General features: G+C 39.3%; 3 protein-coding genes across 3 annotated transcripts; 1 reads left to right on the top strand and 2 right to left on the bottom strand.

Annotated features, from left to right (window-relative positions):
* Positions 1–282: 282 nt before the first annotated feature.
* On the bottom strand, positions 283–4,172 carry atf4a (activating transcription factor 4a). The gene is made up of 4 exons (XM_020643534.3): positions 4,004–4,172; positions 2,778–2,954; positions 2,149–2,454; positions 283–2,004 (listed from the first exon to the last, which is right to left on the bottom strand). The coding sequence occupies exons 2-4, from the start codon at positions 2,824–2,826 to the stop codon at positions 1,028–1,030; spliced, it is 1,332 nt and encodes a 443-aa protein (XP_020499190.1). The 5' UTR covers positions 2,827–2,954; positions 4,004–4,172; the 3' UTR covers positions 283–1,027.
* A 2,791-nt stretch (positions 4,173–6,963) lies between these two features.
* Positions 6,964–10,673, bottom strand: rps19bp1 (ribosomal protein S19 binding protein 1). The gene is made up of 4 exons (XM_020643801.3): positions 10,504–10,673; positions 9,885–10,070; positions 9,586–9,683; positions 6,964–7,936 (listed from the first exon to the last, which is right to left on the bottom strand). Exons 1-4 carry the CDS (start codon positions 10,556–10,558, stop codon positions 7,790–7,792), a joined length of 486 nt encoding a protein of 161 aa, XP_020499457.1. The 5' UTR covers positions 10,559–10,673; the 3' UTR covers positions 6,964–7,789.
* Positions 10,674–11,596: 923 nt separating this feature from the next.
* LOC109991438 (3-mercaptopyruvate sulfurtransferase) lies at positions 11,597–17,196 on the top strand. The gene is made up of 2 exons (XM_020643725.3): positions 11,597–12,272; positions 16,061–17,196. The coding sequence occupies exons 1-2, from the start codon at positions 11,693–11,695 to the stop codon at positions 16,357–16,359; spliced, it is 879 nt and encodes a 292-aa protein (XP_020499381.1). The 5' UTR covers positions 11,597–11,692; the 3' UTR covers positions 16,360–17,196.
* The last annotated feature ends 2,558 nt before the right edge of the window (positions 17,197–19,754 follow it).

The following is a 19,754-nucleotide window of genomic DNA, read 5'->3' as shown; positions in this document are numbered from 1 at the left end:
TTTCATGTCCAGATTATTGCATTTATAGTATAACTTTGTTGATAAAAAAATAGTTAGAAGTCTTAATTATACAAGATGGACATCTTTTTTTTTTTTTTTAAACTGTTCAAATTAAAGGAATGTGAAGACCTCACCCTAGGTTGTAAAAACAATTTATTTATGGAATAAATTAATAATTTAAGAGCAAGGTATAGCCTTGAAGTATTTTCCAGTTTTTCACACAACACCAAATACTTTAGTTTAACTAGTTTTCTTACCATAAGTAAAGACAACACAAGTTCCTTGAGTACAGATAGATATTTATTAGAAAAGAAAAAGAGCTTTTTACAAGCCAGGTGCATTAAGAGACTGAGCGACTAGAGCCACTATCAGGTTTATCCAGCATTAAATAACGAAAGCCACAATCGGCGAAGCAAAGGAGGAGAAAACTATATACACAAAAACATCCATGAAGACAGTGTAACATCAAGAATTCATAAATAAGCAGAGGCCCCTTTCTGGTCATGAAGCTGTCAAGAGGAAGTTAGAAATTGGGTGACAAAGGGTTAAAGGGGGTTGGGTAACCAGGGTAAAAGTCATATATCACTTGACTTATGAAGGACTTTTATTTTATTTCAACTGAGCTGTGGTAAACAGTCTTCCAAGATGCTGGAGTGTGAGGAATACTTTTTTGTAAGGATTTAGGTCTACATTACCACTAGGAGTTACAGTGATTATCATGCCTAGTCTACAAATATGCTACATTTCCTTTGGAACAAGTACTGCTAGTTTAAAAGTTAGTTCATTATGGGGATCTAACAGGGGACTGAGAGACAAGCATGTACAGATGCTTCACCTGACTACCTCCCAGCCCCCTGCTCTACACTAATAATCTCAACTTTCAGAGGCTTTTCTCTTCATCCAGCTATTCCCTATTTTCTGTTCAGGGGCCAGTTTCTCATTCTACTCTTAAAACAAATTGAAAAGACAAACGTGCATTAGAGTAGAATTGTAATGCCATTATTACTTTGTGCCAAACACGCTCTGGTTACTGCGCCACTGAACTGGTCTTTCCCCGTCGGTGCTTACGTACTTCTTCCATCAGATCTTTCAAGTACTGAATTTCTCGGCTGATGGACTCCGCCTTCTCTGTCAACTCCTGGTTCCTCTTCTCCAGCTCTTCCATCTCTGTGCCCAGCAGCTCATGCTCCACCCTCTTCTTTTGTCTGTAGCGAGTGGCAGCTGTCTTGTTCTGCTCCATCTTTTTTACCTTCTTCTCCACCTTCGGAGCGCCAGACACTGATTTGACCTTGGGAGAGGAAGTCGCAGGGGGCTCTGGTTTTGAGTAGGGTTTAGTCCGGGACGAACCAGCTGATTGAGAGAGGGTTGGTTGCAGTGAGGGGAGGCGAGAAGGTGAGCTGGACCCAGATTCGATACCAGAGTCGCTGTCGCTATCACTCAATGGAGGTGAGACTATGATGGACTGGTCAGAGAGGGCAATGAGGGAGGGCTCTTCTTTCTTGGTGAGCACCACCACAATGTGCCCAGATGAGGGAAGGGAAAGCACAATGGGGCTGCTGGTCTGAATGCTTCCATTGGGATCTGGAATGATGGTGGCTGTGATGGATGTTGCTATTTTCTCTGCATCCAGGACATCAACTTCACTTCCAAGCTCCAATGTGTAGACCGAAGAGGAGGGGATGGGGGAGGGAGGCTCAGACTTCATGACAACCTCCTGCTCAGGAACAATCTCTGTCTTGTTGGCCTCAGTAGCCCCAGGAAAGGAGAGCTCAAGTGGAAGAGCGGGGATGCTGGGCAGTGACAGCTTGAGGCTGTTGTTCAGAACAGGGATGGTTGTGTCAAAGGAGTCTAGATCCAGATCTATGTGGGAGTCAAGTGAGGCCAAGAGATCCTCTGGGGAGTTGGGGGACTCATCTGATGTGCAGGAGCCAATAAGGGAATCCAGGTCAAATTCACTCAGATCAATTTTTTCTGACATCCAGTCCATACCCTCAAAAGCATCATCTGTTGACAAAGATCATTTTTATTCATTGATATTTGGTCCGAAATAATTGTTTTCACTGATTACTTCCTAGAGAATGATTTTTTTCCCCATTTTTTTTAATGTATCTTAAATATTTTTTAAAGGATATTCATATCCCCACTCACCTTTGCCATCGTCTGCTCCTACATGGGCATCAAGCAGGTCGCTGGTATTCAGCCAGGGGAAAGACAAAGAGTCTGATACGTCCTTGGTTCCATGAAAAGAGGTATGTGAGGGAGTAAGAGGTGGGGAGGCAGAAGAGAGTGGTGAGGACGACAGGGTCTGATAAGGAGACTGGGAAGAATCTAAGGAGAAGGAGGAAGAGAGGGGTGAAGCTGGTGCCTTCCCCTCTAGAGAGGAAGAGGGAGAAAGAGCTTCATCATCTTGGTCCAGAAGGGGCCCCATGGGGTCAGCCATCAGAAATGAGGGCCCTGTGGAAAAGGATATTGGCTTTAAGCACATCTTTTTACACAAATTATAAAATCTGTTTTAAATTACAGCCCTGATTTTTGACAAGGGATTTGATGCTACACAAATCATCACTTAGAATTTAGGCTTCAGTAAATTTGATAATCCTCAAAGCAAATTGTGTGACAAAGTATTAATCTATATTGAATAGACAAATGATAGATTATGTTGATAGGTTTTAGTTTTATTTCCAATATTTTGTGAAAATCTTAAGCGATTTCCATCTCAGTGCTTGGTCACTCAGTATGTTTCGAGTGGGAACATGTGTCATTGTCACATCACCAACCTAAGTACAGGGCCTCCACGTCCTCCAACACGAGCTGGGAGAGTGTCATGGCAGCTGCTGGTCAGTGGTTGTTGTGAAAAGGTGAATAATAACAAAGAGGAGTCTGATGACGTTAAGTCGAGAGGTTCGGTTGTGCTGTCGACGGCAGCAGAGCTGAGGGTGGTTGCCGAGAGAGACCTGCATGGGGGACACCAATATAAGACATGTTACTGTGAGGACACTTGAATCACATGCAGATTCATTGTTTGGCACAATAGGGGGGGAAGCATTTTAAGAGTCTGTCAGTAACAACTTAATGTCCACCACAGGTGAATACTTCAACCAATTCAAGAGCCATAGTTGTAAATATGAGAAGGCTGTCCATCGAAAGTTAATATACAAAACGTATATCAATGTAATCCATGGTTGACAACACATTTAAAAAAAGCAAACTGGAACTGATTAAGTGGAAATATCACTATAGTTTCCACACTCGCTGGAATAAGAACACATTCACTGACTAATTACCTACATGTTAACAATACAGCTTTCCCACGAGTGTGTGCTCAGGACGTCAAAGCTGTTTGCACAGGGGGAGGGGCGGGGAGGCTAAATTTGGACAAGTCTTCCTCTGAGCGTCAAAGCAGCGTCGACGGGGAAGTACTCAGCCCTGTACCGGGGAATAACATTTCCTAATTTGGTCATGAACTGGACGGTAACTCCGCCCACCATGGTGAGTCACGGCGGAGAAGTGGGAGGCTCACCCGCCATTTTCACTACAGAGCCATCTGTGCAAAACGCTGGGTGAGGACACTGCGCGCCATTTTGGACGCGCCACGTTGTCAATGTTGTATACACACAGACACTAACAATATTAAGAAACATCGTAAATGTTAAAAATTTTTTTAGCGCTAAAACAATTTAAATTAAAGCCATGTATTGTCTTGGATTTTGACTTAGTAAACAGTTAACATGCGTCGCCAACACTTTAAAAAAAAAAAAAAAAAGAGACATTATGAAGTACCGCCTGACTTCATCTGACAGTCTGTAATTTGACACTACCATTAATTCAGAACCAGGAAATGTACATTATATAACTCTAAACATGCTTTATCTAGTTATCACACGAATACAAATAATAATGGCCTATTTTTACGTGCTCAAAAAGTTTGTTGCATGTAAAACAGCACCAAGAAAAGTTGGCATTCTTCACTCACGGATATAAATCATACATAAAAAGTACTTACGCCATTTTGCCAAGAATAGCCAGTGCGTTTGCGCTGCACTGCCGGGTTATTGCCGCTGCAAAGGTAGCCGCCGCACGCCTTTAGACTGCCATTTTAACGCGGGTGCGTGTACACCAGGGATCTATATTCTCTTCTGAAGCTTCACGGGACGAAAGGCGAGTGAGGAAAGGCTCCCCGGTATATAAAGACCGAAGCACCGCCGTATGCATTCCTCCGCGGTGTCAATCCGCAGAGGCGTTTGTTGTCAGTGTAAAGAAGTGCGCAGGCAAGGAGTGTCCGTTTCAATTAAATTGATTTACGAGCAGTAACGAATGGATGCGTGCAAAAGCTTAGTCCCAAACAACGGTGTGCTTACTACGCCAGAGACCTTCTCGTGATTGGCTAAATGCACAATGAAGAAATGAGGAAATAGATCCATATGGCGCTTTACACACGAGTGCCTCCCTACGGCAAATGTAGGTCAAATACGAAATGTAAACATTGAAAGGAAAGGGAGGAATGACATTTAACTATGCGTACGAATTTACACAATGTATTGCATTTCAAGTTTTTATTTATTAAAGAAGCATAAATCTAAATATGACAGTCAAAAAATGTCAGTCTTTGGTTCTGTCCCCTTTGTATACCCCTTCAATTAGACTTATTTGTGTTTTTAACCGTATTCATGGTTTTATCTTTTGTTTTTGACGACAGCTTGTTGAATGCATTAATGGTCAACAAGTAATAGTCTCTTCATAATGTGCTGAAGCCAATGAAAATATTAAACATAGACAATTACGCTTATTTAAGCTGTCAATTAGGAAAACTCTCTAATCTACTTCAATCTAATTATTGCAGTTTTTATCACTTATTTTCCTTTAGCCTTCTTCACTTATATTTTTTTATTTTATTTGTCCTCTTGCACCCATAGCTCACACCGTACAGTCTCTGTGAATTAATTGCAGCTTCTGCTTAAACTCAATGAACTCAGCTGTAGTTCTCTGTATGTTGGTTGTGAAATAGACTGCCCCCTGGTGGTTACATGCAAGTTCTAAAAACAAAAAAAAACAACAACATATTTCAGCCTTACATCATTTTCAGAGAATATCAAATTTTTGCAGATCAAAATACCTTTCAAGCTTTGGTGAGAAAGGGTAATCAATCAATCCTTATGTATCAGATTAAATGTTTATCCAAAGTAATGATTATTACATCATACTAAATTAAAGCAGGTGAGGTTAAATAAGGCACACACAAAAAAGGGTATGTGGCACATTTCATACAAAGAAGCTGTGAAAAGTCTTGACATAATTGATTTAAGGCAAATATATAACTGAAAGTTCTGCATTAATTAAAAAGCATAAATTGCAAGAACACAATTACTAAAATTGTATTCATTATGTTCATTGGGCCCTGTCTAATGCTGCAACAATAAGAGTTAATACAGCAGATAGTATATGTGCAAAATTTGTGTTGAATATAAAACATTTTAAATTAATAAAAAGAAAAAACAATCAGCAGTAGGGGTCGTACAAAATATCGATATGACAAAATAGCATCGTCATGACGTGTGATACAATAATCCAAGAGCTGGTGCCAAATATCTATATTTTATTTTATTTTTAAACAGGGCAATAAATAGATTTCCCTGGCAATCTGAGTTACCACCACTACTTAATGACTCCTCAGAGTGACGCTTGTCACATGACTGAGTAACATAAATGAAAGTTAAATGGCAGAGGAAAAAGTTAACAGTCAGATAAAAGAGGATGAAAGGATGTAGCATGATTAGAGGTAAAACCGGCACCAAATTGCAGTGAATAAATACTTCTACTTTACCTTTAAGCGGCATTATATATTATTTAGTTAATCAGAAATCATGTTTCATTTAATGGTTTTCTTTTAATATATCATTATTGTGGGCCTGAATTGTGTATCTTGAGTGTCTCTGCCATTCTCACATGTAATGAGCAAGGTTGCATCTCTTCACTTAACTCTAAACATTTAGTCTAATTTTTAGTATTTAGATGAATCACTGTATACGTGTAGCTCTGTAATAACCTACATAGATTTAGGTGAAAAAATATGTTGAAGACTGATTAAATAAACATAGGTATTAAAATGTTCTGTTCATTCTGTTTACAATATTTTTCTCACTATTGTTTACAAAAAGCCCCGTTTCAAAAGTGAATCCAATGCAGCAGTGCTTTACCTGCACTCGTTCTTATAACCTGCTGTGGGTATCTCTTCTGGTTATAAATTGTGTACCATGTAAAACGTCGATGAGAAAATGCCGACATTTAACAATTGATTTATCACCTCGGTTAACTTTTATCATAATGAAAATAAAGATCAAAGACATATGATGATCGTTATATGATAATCAAAGTAAGAAGTACATATCCTCACTTATCTTTATAAGGTATCCACTTCATGTACAACAATGGCAAAAATAATGTTAGTGTTGATGAAAACATTAAAAAAAACTTTAACTGCTCATCAATAACAAAGTTCAAAATCACACCACTTGAATGAATGATCATTGTTCTTTCCTACACTATTGTCCATTGTGTAACGTTCCAGACTGTTCTGAGTGGTTCTGCTATCACTGTCTTTTACACTTTCATTTTCACCATAAAGGTTTGAAGGCCGATTTGAACATTTTCACTGGTTGTACCTGCAAATGCTTGAAATAATACAACTCAAACTGTTATTCTCAAGAACTTGTTTCCTTGTTTGCAAAACGCTCAAAAGTTCTGCTGCTGTTGGAATGAAAGCAATATTTTATTAAGTGTAATTTAAGTCCGACAGTCCATAAAGGTGATGGCTCCACCGCACACACACCCTCACCATGACACTGTACAAGTGCTCATCCCATATGTGTTACAATGATGCTACTTACATTGTGAGCATTACCTTTTATAAAACTAATTAGTTTGATGTTATAAAGAGCAGTGATTGTATCATTTACTGCAACAGGAAAAACAGACACCTTAAACTTTATTATGTCATTAAAACATGCATTACTGTCTTTTTAGATTAGATTTTTTAGATTTTAGATTAGATTTGTCTGCTGCACCATGATGAATCAAAGAATACTAAACGACCGTGGGATTCTTTTTATTCTAATTTCGAAAAAATCTGGTGTGAAGTCTTGACTCAACTAAAATCTAGCACAGAACGGACCACAGCTGCATCAATGAAGCTCCAATGATTTTTACAATTGATTGACCGGAACCAAAGTTTTTCAATAGAATAGAATGTCAATATATGATCAATATCAGAGAACAGTGGAACAATGAAAAGAACAGAATCCCACTAAAAATGTAAAATATGGAGAAAAGTTCAACAATTTTAAACACAAAAAAAAGAAACATTTTTATTGTGTTTTTTTTTTTTAAAGATAAGTCGTTTCATGTGAAAATGAAGTGGCTTCAATGGTTTGGCAGTTTCACTTAAACAACAGTCAAAATGCGGCTTCTAAAACCTTTTAATAAGCGGCACTATCTCTTGAGAAATGAAGAGCAATGACTCCTTTTTGGATAAGCACATTAACTAATGACTCTGTAAATAGATTCTAGATGGAGACATTTAAGAATGAAATGTATACAGCTGAATGTGTCTGCAGTTACAATTAAACTTTCAACTCATATAAACATTATACCTCCAAGTCTTCTTTGCCCATTGCCGCGACATGCAGTAAATTTACCTGCCAGAACCTAACCTGGTCCAGAAATCGTCTATGGTCATCAAAACACAGCTGTGGAGTTTCCACTGTGTCCGTATTGTTTGTTTGGGTGTGCTTTATTAATTGTCCTCCACAGTCCTCCCAAAGAATTCCTTCTGGAACTGCTGGAACTCCTCCTCTGTGAACAAAGACTCTGGCTCCTTAGCTTTCTTAGCAGGTCGCTCGGGGCGATTCCTGGACTGTCTCCCCGAGTTGTGGTTTAAGATCTAAGTTAGGAGAGAGAGAAAGAGAAAGTCTATAACGTTGACCAAACTAGCTGAAATATGTAGGAACAGTAGGAAGACACGATAGCAAATATGAATGTGAATGAGTGGGAAATGGGGGAGAGAGAGAGAGAGATATGCGAAATTACTTGTGGGAAAGTAGCCACAGGTCGGATTTGAACCCGGTCAGCCCGCTTGGAGGACTATTGCCTCTGTACATGTGGCACTTGAGCGAACCACTCGGCCACCAGCGCCCTAATCATGACTTTTTAAATTAAGAACTTCAGCAGCACAGAGATTGAAACTTCCATTAATCAGTATCAGTATCTACTGGGGCCGATGGCGGTGGGCCAGAGCCTTGTACCGCTTGTCTCTCACACCAGTATGGCCCATCTTCCACCCCCATTATTCATTTGCAAATCAATTGAGTGGTCTTACTTTTAGGTAAGTACTGCCATAAATGTGAACTTCAAATAACTATTGTTGCAGATGATAGCAGTGCGCTCGTAGCAAAGCTAATCTCAGTTTAGCCTAGCCAAGGTAGCCAGTCAAAATAATCGATCGCAGAACGAGTGATCCCACTTGTACGTAACCTCGCCTTAAGGAAATACTTATCATATCTTATCTGTTGTTATTAACAAGGCATTAACCATTTTCAGGGACATATTTGTGATTGCTTTAGACCTTGGGCTGCATATTGATTACACTTAAATAGTTTCACTGTAAGATGTACTGTATCACCAACAGACTCTATTTCACATTGTCAATAGAGACCATACACATGTACACATTATTGGCTGTAAATGTCGTAAAGAAGGACCACTGTTATTAATTTACATATGAATCATGGTGGTGAAAGACGGGCCGTACTAAGAGAAGAGTGGTACATGGTTTCGGCCTCCTGCCAGCACGCCACGGCAAATACCACTTAATTTAGGTGCCATGTCACAAAAGAAAGTGCACATATCGCTGCAAAACTGGCATGCCACGAACAACACTGGCATACCGGCGCTCCTGAAGTGTCACACGGCAGCATGCTTCACCCCTAAAAGTCCAGTTTGTTTGACTAGTGTGAGTGCTCCGATCCGTGCTGGAGCACAGTTCCTTGGCCCTGGCACGCTTCAAAAAGAGGTGTGCTTTGGCACGGTACAGTTCATGTACGAGCACGAGCACGCCGGTAAACAACGTTGTCAGCGTTCATTCAGGAGAAATCCTGGAGTGTGCTTGCTGTATCTTGACTAAAATGACTCAAAATAAGCCATAAAGTCAGTAACGTAGCTGTCAGGTCTCTGTGTTGTTCTCCAATGTGCAGACGCAGCCACGACAGCGTATCTTTTTTCTCTCTCTCTCGAGTCTGCTTGACCCGTAAACTAAGAACGCTTCATAATTACGTAAAGCCATGCACGTGTTGCATCACGACGTTAAGAGGTAACCGTGCTCAGGCCCGGTTAGTCCTGGAGCAGTGTGAGTGCAGGCCAGCAGGGGGGGAATGGGAAGGGGGGAGAATCGTGACTAAGCACGGTACGGGACAACACTGCCAGTGTGAGTGCGCCCTTAGACAGACTTGAGATTATTCCTTAATTGAAAAAGCTATGTATCGTAATAAAACATGAAGTACTGCAAAGAGTCATCAAGTTTCTGCCCTGTGTTACCTTCAAAGTGTCCGAGTCTGTTGCTTTGTAGCCAGTTTCCATGAAGTACTTGAGGTTAGCACTCATCTGGCTCTTCCTCTGCTTCTTTCTGAACTCCTCTACAATAAACAGCAAAGAAGAAGTTCAGAGTTATTGTCATTTCAAAAAATGTTGTTATTTAAAACATGTCCCCCAATCTTGTCTTCGTGTTTTTTAATTCAGCCTTTTGGACAAGTTTGTAAAGGCCTAAGCTTGAATAAGATACGTGATTTCTATAGAAGAAGGACTTATTGTCCTCCAAATTCCGTGCTGTGACTGACCGACTGCAGATTTGATCCTCTTGTCTTTGACTGTAGCTTTGCTCTTGCCAGGGCCGAGGCGACCCTGTAACCTTTTGACCTGCTTGGTGACTCCCTGCCGCTTGGTGCTCACAAGCTCCATGACTTTGGCCGAGCTGGGAGTCTGCTGCTGCTGCTGCTGCTTCTTCTTCTTCACTTTGCTGGCATCTGGCGGGATGTAAAAACAGAATAATTACAATACAAGGGCTGAAAACCAGATTTGGCTGCACAGTCAATGCTTCTCACTTCTTGTAGGTTATAGGCATAGACTGGCCAATGCTTTGAAACGTTATATTTCGTATAATGTTGTACTGAAGACATAAAAACGTAAAGTCAAACAACCATTTGAGTCCGAATAAAAACAAAAAACAAAGTTAAACAATCTTGAGTCATCTTGGAGTTAGTAATACATCAGCACATGCAGATTATAGCTCCCAAATAAAGCTAAATTAGAATTTAAAAAATTAGATTTTCGCTCCAGGACAGACGCATTGATTCAATTTGATTGAATGAGCTGCTTGAAACAAAACTCGAAATGTTTGTTAGAGGACTGTGATGTCCGATGATAATGTAGCTCACTGAACTAAAGTGATGCACTAACCTTTAATGTCATTACTCAGCAGCTCCAATCCTCTCCTGATCAACGACGCCGACATGTTATAAAGTCAGGTTTTGAAGAAATGCTACCCACATCAATAAGAATGTGCCTTCAATTCTTGAAGGCAACGTGTGGGTCTATCAACATCCGGTACACTACCCTTAGTGTATCACTTGAAAGCAGCCGTCTAGCAAACAATCGAAGGAAAGTAAAGTTCCGCACTGCCAACCTGTAGCTACATTTTCAATACCCATTCTACAAATGCTGATTATAATCATAGACTATAAATAATAAGTTTATACTGCTGCTAATAATAATAATAATAACAATAACAATGAAAATAATGAATCATTTCTGCAGGTATACTGAAAATGATGCTCATCTCTATTGCTGTACTATTTTTATGCAGACGTCTGTTATATTAAATGTGACCCTAGATAATAACTATAGGCAATAATAAGAGTACCTTTAATTTAGATGCACATTTTAGTTTATCCACTGAAACGGAAATCAGCTCTGTAAATCTAGCTAGTGTTTTATTTTTCTTAACTTTGTTGAATCAACATGTCACTTTTTTTAACATAAATGATAATAATAATAATAATAATAATAATAATAATAATAATAATAATAAATTAGATGTATATAGCGCTTTTCTAAATACTCAAAGACGCTTTGACAGGAAACAACCAAAAACACAACAAAAACTAAGAGAACAACACAACATAGAAGTAGTCTAAAGTGGAGGTCATGAAGGACAGGGTTGATGTAATCTCGGATAGGAAATAGGAATAAAGCTAATAATAACATGATCTATAGGCCTAGGTAGGCCTTGCCTATATTGAAAATAAATACATAGTTGGGACAAGAAAACTACATCCACTTAGTTTAAAAAGAATGTGCAAATTATTGAGACACAGGTTGATCCTTGACAATTTACTTGTATCACATTAGTTTTTACAGTATTGTAACGCGTCATCGCCTTCATTCACTTTCAGCTGTTGTACTGGTTGTACTGTGAACTGGGGGCGTGTTTGTTGATGCTATCTCTCTCTCTCTCTCTCTCTCTCTCTCTCTCTCTCTCTCTCACACACACACACACACACACACACACACACACACACACACACACACACAAGATAAATTGGATCTCTTGAGTAAAGTAAACTTTAAAGCCTGTCTGCCTCTAACCATGGCGCTTCAAGTGAGAGCTCTGCTCACTTCTAAATGGCTCGCCGAGGCCATGAAGGTTGAGGGGAAAATGCGCGTCTTGGACACTTCTTGGCATTTGCCCAAAATGCGGCGCAACTCCAAAAACGAGTTTAAGAAGAGGCACATCATGGGCGCAGCTTTCTTTGACATTGACCAGTGCTGTGATAAAACATCTCCTCTAGACCACATGCTTCCGTCAGAGGAGATTTTTGCAGATTACGTTGAGAAATTAGGAATAGAAAGGGACACGCACGTCGTGGTGTACGACGCCAGCGAGTTTGGCGCGTTCTCTGCGCCCCGTGTGTGGTGGATGTTCCGGGTGTTCGGCCACAGCTCGGTGTCAATGCTTAATGGGGGGCTCCGGAACTGGTTGCTGGAGGGCCGACCGGTGAGTGACCAGTACGCGAGACCAGCACCGGCCGAGTTTAAGGCTTCTTTAAACCGCGCCTGGATAAAGACCTATGAGGATATACTGGATAACCTGGACACCAAAGAGTTCCAGGTGCTGGATGCCAGACCTGCTGGCAGGTTCAAAGGATTGGACCCTGAACCCAGAGACAGTGAGTAGGCCAAGTATTTAACCGAGTTTGTGTGATGACACTTCTGTTTGGGTATCTTGCGTTTTTTAGGATTACACAGCACAAAACAAAACACAGAAACAACAACAAAACTGAAAGCAGGGGTATAGAAGTAAGACCTTTGTGACATACGTTTGTGTAGGAATTTGAATGTTGATCTTGTCTCACACGGTTCAAAAAAACATTTTTCACAAGGAGATTCAAAGCCTACATAAAAAGGTCATTTGATTGAAAAATCAATGAGGTTAATGTATTAACTTGGTTGAGCAAGAGCTAACTCACCTTATCACCTGAGAAGCTGCCTTAAACCTAGCCGCTCCATCCCACTCCATTTGTCTTTTTACATTTAAAATGTGACTTAAATTACATATTTAAATGCACACTGTACAGTGCTTATACTGCAAATATAATTTTTTAACTAAAAATACTGTGTAAACATGCATGCAATCATTACAGTATAGCATGAAAACAAAACCACTGCTCTGCTTATGTCAGCTTTTTTCAGAGTTTACTCTGAACAAACACACAGATGACACATGACATGCTCACATAACTATGCATTTAACAATCAGACACTGACCTGTATTCTTTTACTCAAAGACAGACAGACAACATGCACACTGCAGAAGAAAACAGCTGATAACGGTCTTAGACATTGTCCACCCTTGTAGATATGTGAATCTTTACAGATAGTATTGTGCCTACTGTGGTAACACTCCCATACTACGTGCCTTATCTTATTCCATATACACTTTAACCCTCTCAAACACACACACAAGCATCTGCATACGTACTGTAGTGTACATACACATATCATTTGACATTCACTGAAAAGCTTTCATGTGCTCTTAGAGCAAGCATCCACAAGATGATACTCTGTATGTCAAAGCTAGCAGCTCTACTTTCAGTGGCCATTAAAAGACTTGTCTTTATGCATGTCTAGATAGGGAAGTATGAGTATGTTAAAAAAAATAGCGTTATCATTTTACAGTCTAAATGCCACTATTACTTCACTGTCACCTCTATCACTTTGGGGATCTGGCAGTTTTAAATAATGGACAATCCTCAAAATTAAGGCTTGTCATTATCGGTTCTCAATACTCTTTAAGGAACAACAGAGGTGTACCTACTGTACAGTACTTGTTCAGTGATTTACTCAGGAAAGTACCAGTAGATGGTAATTAGTACTCACCCAATTCTTAACAAAGTCTCTAAAACCCTTTTCACGCATACGGAAATCTCCTGAAATACTCCGGAGATTTGGCTACCCGGAGGTTCTTTAGGCTATGTGTGAACGCAAACAGCCGCATTTTTCACCGGACTTTAGCCAGAGTTTCTCTGGCCAGACCTCTAGTATTTTATCCGCAGAAAATCTGAGTGAGCTGATGTCTGAACGCGGCAGCATATACTCTGGAGATTTCAATTTCAGCCAATGGAAAGAGAATGACGTTTATATACAGTGACAGCATAAAGTGCCTGCACGCGACCACTACGATCTTCGTGCACGTAATTAAACGGCTGCATTATGTTTTCTGTTCATCAGTATGTTGTTCTCCGCTCTTTTGTGGATGTTGTCATTCCATTGGACTACACATAGCATTGATATAAAGGCAAATATTGTCATTATAGCGTATAAGTGTCTCCCTTACTGTCCCCTACTTCAGCTTCCTGCATAGTAGATAGATGATGAAGATGCTGCAGATGCACCTCCCTGACTCCATTAAGCTGTCTCCATCCACAGGTCAACAGCTGGCTTTGGGTCAAATGTCTCTGTAGTCTTTATTGACAAGTGAATGTGCATCAGGGCGGATGAGCATGTGACAGACAAAATCTGTACTTGGTTTTTGTTATATTTTATTACAGGCTGCTATACTCAAAGCCAAAGGCAGTGTTAGAGCCAGTTTAACCACCTTGATGATAATTGGAGTAAGCATCTGGATTGCTTATATTTATTATTTGGACCAAGTCTTACAAAGAGCAGGCTGCCAAACATTTTCCTACTTGCTTTAAGCACATTCGTTCTCTTATAGTGGTTTCTCTGTCTAGTTGCAAGGTGGCCTTATATATCTGAAGAATCGTGCCAACTGTTGTGTTGCCAAAATGGTAGTGGTCTTGCATTTCTTGAGGAAATGCAGAAATTTGAACTGTTCAATGGCCACCATGAGTTCATCCTTTATTTTATATTTGTATACAGATATAAATATATATAATTTTATATTTTTTCACTCTGGCTTTATTCTGAGTTTCTCCTGCCAGACCCCTAGTATTTTTTCTGCAAGATGTCAGTGTGAGCTGGTGTGAGACCACAGCAGGATATAATCAGAAGATTTCAGGGGAAGTAGAAATGTTTAGAAATGTGCATTTATGTGAACGGCTTGTGTTTAGCATAAGACCAGATGTCCCTGGGAATTCTACTTCTGTTGCAAGATTTATTTCACATTTACACACACATCAATGATTTTTTTCTAGATGGATCTCATATTTATACTGATTAAACTGATTGTGAGCAGTGCATTGCAATCACTAACGAAAAACATGCAAGCATGAGGAGACTTTTTGAACTCACAACTGTTGTGTTGTGAGTTGGTAATGAAATAACCTTTAGCCAGTGGCTGAAAATACTTTTTGGACAGACTGATTTAACATTATTGTCAACCAAATGTCAACATTGAAGTCACAGATATTGCTTGCTGGGTACAAAATCTCAAATCATTGCTTTTTGGTCAATGTCATATGACACGTTTTGCTAATATAACCACACACATGGAAAAAAAAACAACAACTTTGTGATTCTTTGTCTTCAGAGCCCCTCTGATGACATTATCATCTTACAAGTTGTCATGTCCCATATTGATTCATTACTGTCAACTGACAAATACATGTATATTAATAAACTGAAGAGTGAATTGTTGTCCGATACATTTTAAAAGACTAGACAAATGATCCAACTAAACGGCCCAAAGTTTCGTTCCCAGATGTCTTTTGCTACCTGGTTGAATCAGATAAGCCGGTAGAGACCATATCACATTTGATTAGAGATATGATGAATTACACCTAACATAATATAATATCCTACATACATGGTCCCCCTGAAACAATCTTACATGCTTCGGATGATGTGAAAATAACGTTAAAGTTAACTACTGCAGTGCTGACTACAGACATACTCATTTGAATTTTGCATCCAACTGGCGATGAAGCCTCCCATCTCTCCTACTCGGCTCTGTGCTTCAGTTGGGTAAAATATAAAACCTTGGATTTAGATTTTTCAGTTTATTTGTAATGACGCAGGGCATACAGCAGCCCTTCAGCATTGTGCCGATTGTGCCTAGTGGTTTGTTTAAGTTTCCCCTCAGCGCTAACCGGTTGTGATGTTTTGTGGGTGTTGCCTTTGATGCCGTCTGTATTATTATTTCGTGGCCACAAGTTATTATTTGTGGGCACAAATTATTATTCCCTGGCCACAAATTATAAAATTTTCACTAATGTCATCAGAGGGGCTCCGTATTTGTCTGTGCTGTTTCTTGTTATGCTGCCCCCAAGAGGTCAATGAAATCAACTCATTGATATTCAACAGCACTTAAGTCTACAATCCCCAAAATGTCATCATTTACTCTGAAAGTTTAAGAAATCCATTACAACTTGTGCTTTTTCATATGTGTCTCATGTTAAATATATTTTTTTGCATGTTGCTAATTTATTAAGAATACAACAAAGACCTTTTCTACACATTCCTAACCCTCAATGTGTTCTCTTTTTCTGATTTATAGACACAGAGCCAGGCCACATCCCTGGCTCCATCAGTGTCCCCTTCCACACCTTCCTGTCCTCGTCGGGTCACTTCCTACCGAAGGAAAAACTCCAGGCTCTGTTTGGCCAGGCTGGCGTGGACCTTAGCCGCCCTATTTGTGTCCTGTGTGGCTCGGCTGTCACTGCGTGTCATGTGGCGCTGGCGGCCCACGAGTGCGGGCATCCTGGGGTGTCACTTTATGATGGAGGGTGGTCCGAATGGTACGCTCGTGCTGTGCCTGAGCAGGTCATATCGGAAGGACGAGGGAAACATTTGTGATTGGTTCAGGATGGCAGGAGTTGTGGTTAATGGGTTCAAACTGGTACTAGGCAACATGCTAGTTTTTGTGTTCTAAGTTTTAAAGAAAATGTTAGACATTTAGGATATACTGATTTTTTTTCTTGGCAAGTGAAAGGAGATGATCAATACCTCTCTTGTGTTTGTATGCTGTGTAGTTATGGACAGCAGCTGTTAGCCTAGCTAAGCATACAGTGTGGAAACAGAACAACACAGCTAGCCTACGTCTGTTTAAAAATACGTTTTATATATATATTGCATTAACCATGCACTAAAAGAAATATCTAAATGCTTAGCTAAGCTATTGGTAGGTATTGGCCCATTTTTGTGGCTAATAGGCAAATTTCACTATACTTTAAACTATTCCTACAACAAAAAAACTAGTAGTTCATCCAGGAAACATACAAACATCTCTAAGAGACATTTCTTTCTTTCAAAACCAATTAAAGATGACCCACAGGATGCCCCACAAGCAACCATCCTACTTTCTCAGCTGCCAGTCGGTTGCAGGAATATACAATGAGAGAAAAAAAAAAAATCCACCACACACTGTAAATTCTTTATTGTAACTTTATTGTGAGATATGCTTGGCAAACCTGAGGAAGCTAAAGGCAATACATGTTGTTCGCTCAAAATGAAGTGCAGTTAAGTATTTTCAGTGTGCATCTGATTATCTATTTCTTTTCCCATGATGACTTGACTGAAGTGCCAGTATTGTGTGAACACTAAAGTGGACTTTATAATGATTCAAAGAGAAACTGGAACATTTTTGTTTACAGCTGTGATGCATGTATTGGAATAAAATTGAAGTGTAAATTGCACCGTGTCGAGAAATGTTATGCTCATCTTTACATCAAGAAATAGCCTATGTAGATGTAAATAAGTGAATGCATGTCTCAATAATATGTAAAGTCTCACAAAACAAAATATAACAAATAAGTTAAAGTAAGGTTATTAATAAAGTTGTTCAGAGATGATTAACTGAGGGAAGTGCACATTTTAATTGCTAGTCGCATTAGCTTCGTGCATGTATATTTTTTCGTTTCGAGTTAGCAAAAGAAACCAGTAGTTACTTGCACGACAACGCGTTTCCTCATTAATTTAGTGTTTAGTGAGTGTGCGCGCGTGTGTGTGTTAATTAATGAAGTGGAGGTGAACATGAGATCGGACAGCAGAGGCGTCGACCAGGAGTGTCGCTGCTGCATCCGTCTGGTTTCTCTTCGGTGAAGTTTTGACGAGGATTGTTCGGCGGTCTGTCAGTTCGACGGCGTGTAAAAGACGTTGTTTCGGGAGGAGAGGACTGTTTTCTGAACCCCTGCTTTGTGAGGAGAGGATTTTCGAAGACTATGGTCCGTGAGGTAGACATTTTTTGTGTTTCTGTCGCTTGACCGGAGGACTTCTATTGGCCACAAGGCACACGAGCATCCAACAGGCCTGCAACGTGCTCCTGTGTGTGTGGACCCTTTAATGAGTCAACTCATTAAAGGCTTTATTTTGTCGTTTAAGTGTAAGATTTGCTACTGTGGTTTTGCATATTTTGGAAGCCAATCAATAGTTACTTTTAGCCTGATTATTTGTTTATTATTAAGTGATATTCTTATCTGAAACTACATCGTTTTCAGGGTGTTTAGTCTACTTTAAAGGACATTTCAGAGATACATTTAACTGTGTTTTTGTGTTTAATGCTATTCAAAGCACTAATATTTGTGTTTGTGCAAAAACGTTTAAGTAAACCTGACATGTTTTTCCTTTTAAAAACATTGTCTGGGGTCAGTTTATTTTAATACAAGTAAGTAAGAATACAGTGTTAAACAATTTACTTTTTTTGGTAAATACAGTAAGTTAAATTAATCTAATTCAGGTAAATATTTGTGTAGCTACTAGGGGTGGGAATCACCAGAGGCCCCACGATACAATATTATCACGATACTTGAGTCACGATACGATATTATTAAGATTTTAATTTTTTTTGCAATATGCTGAGGATTGTGATACAATATATTGCGTATTAACTTTTTTAACTGCATATTATGTCCACAAAACTAAACTAAATCAAGAACTATTTGGTCAAATAAGAAAAAATGCTCAGTCTATTCATCTCACTTCAGTCTTTTTATTTCTACACAAGGGGAGTCAAGCCCACAGACTGACCAACACTGTGATAAAACTAAAACCCTGTAAAAGGCTGCATGAACTTCACAATCTGAACTGTTGGTATTTCAGTCTAATCCAACTTGAACATTATTTTTTTTCTAGAAATCTTCATACCCCTCACCAGAGAGTCTATTAAACACTTAATTACACACACACACACACACACACACACATAAAACTTGAATATACCCCTTTTCTGGCCTGTGCTCACTGTAATTGTCTCTTGTCATTTTTTTTTAAATAATAAAATAAAATATCGATACTTGGCGGCCATGAATCGATATAATATCGCCACACAAAATATCGCAATACTATGCTGTATCGACTTTTTCCCCCACCTCCAGTAGCTACCTTTAAAACAAAACGAACCCTATCGCCTAGGGATGTAACGATTTACTCAACTCACAATACAATACGATTCACGATACTGGGTTCACAATATGATTCTCTCACGATTTATTTTACAAAATGAGACTTTTTGAGATGACTGTAAAAGTTTCCTTTAATTTTTCTCTTTTTTTTTTACCTTACAGTTGTTCTTTGCCACCATTTTATGTTGTAGTAGAGACAAATGTACAAAACAACATCAGTCTGGAAGTGAAACATTTACGTTAATGGATGAACAGAGCTTTTTACAAGTTATTTCTTGGACCATTTTTGTATTTCTGGATAGGACACCTGAAGAGAGGCAGGATATGTTGGGAGCCAAGGTCAGTTTCAAACTCACGGCTGCTGCGACCAGGACAAAAGCCTCTGTACATGGGTACTCCACATAACTGCTTGGCTATTCGGTGCTCGTATAAACAGCGAATGTAAAAGTCATGCCATCCCCCTCCATTAGACAAAATGAATGTATAGTTGTACATTTACTGTATGATTACTACTCTCCCACTCTTACTAAGTGTACCGACGATAATATGACACAATTCCCCCAACCAGACATTTAGAGAACACAGCAGTAATTTTAGAAAAACTAAATATTTTTTGATAGAATATTTGTGTTGTTAACGTGTTGTTGACGTGTGAAAAGTCATGTGTTTTTGAACAGTTTGGCCACTTGTACAGTTTGAACAGGTAAGTTTCATAAGTTCCCATGGTTTGCTGAACACAAGGGTTAAACCATTTCTGTAAGCATAGGGGTTGCCTACCACAAGTGATTAATGGATTAAGGATCCTCTTATTTCTTTGTCCCTTTCTTCTTTTTCATTGTAGCCTATACAAAT

The sequence above is a fragment of the Labrus bergylta genome, chromosome 1 (assembly GCF_963930695.1).
Source record: "Labrus bergylta chromosome 1, fLabBer1.1, whole genome shotgun sequence".
Classification (NCBI taxonomy): domain Eukaryota; kingdom Metazoa; phylum Chordata; class Actinopteri; order Labriformes; family Labridae; genus Labrus; species Labrus bergylta.
This window is presented reverse-complemented; position numbering and strand designations above follow the sequence as displayed.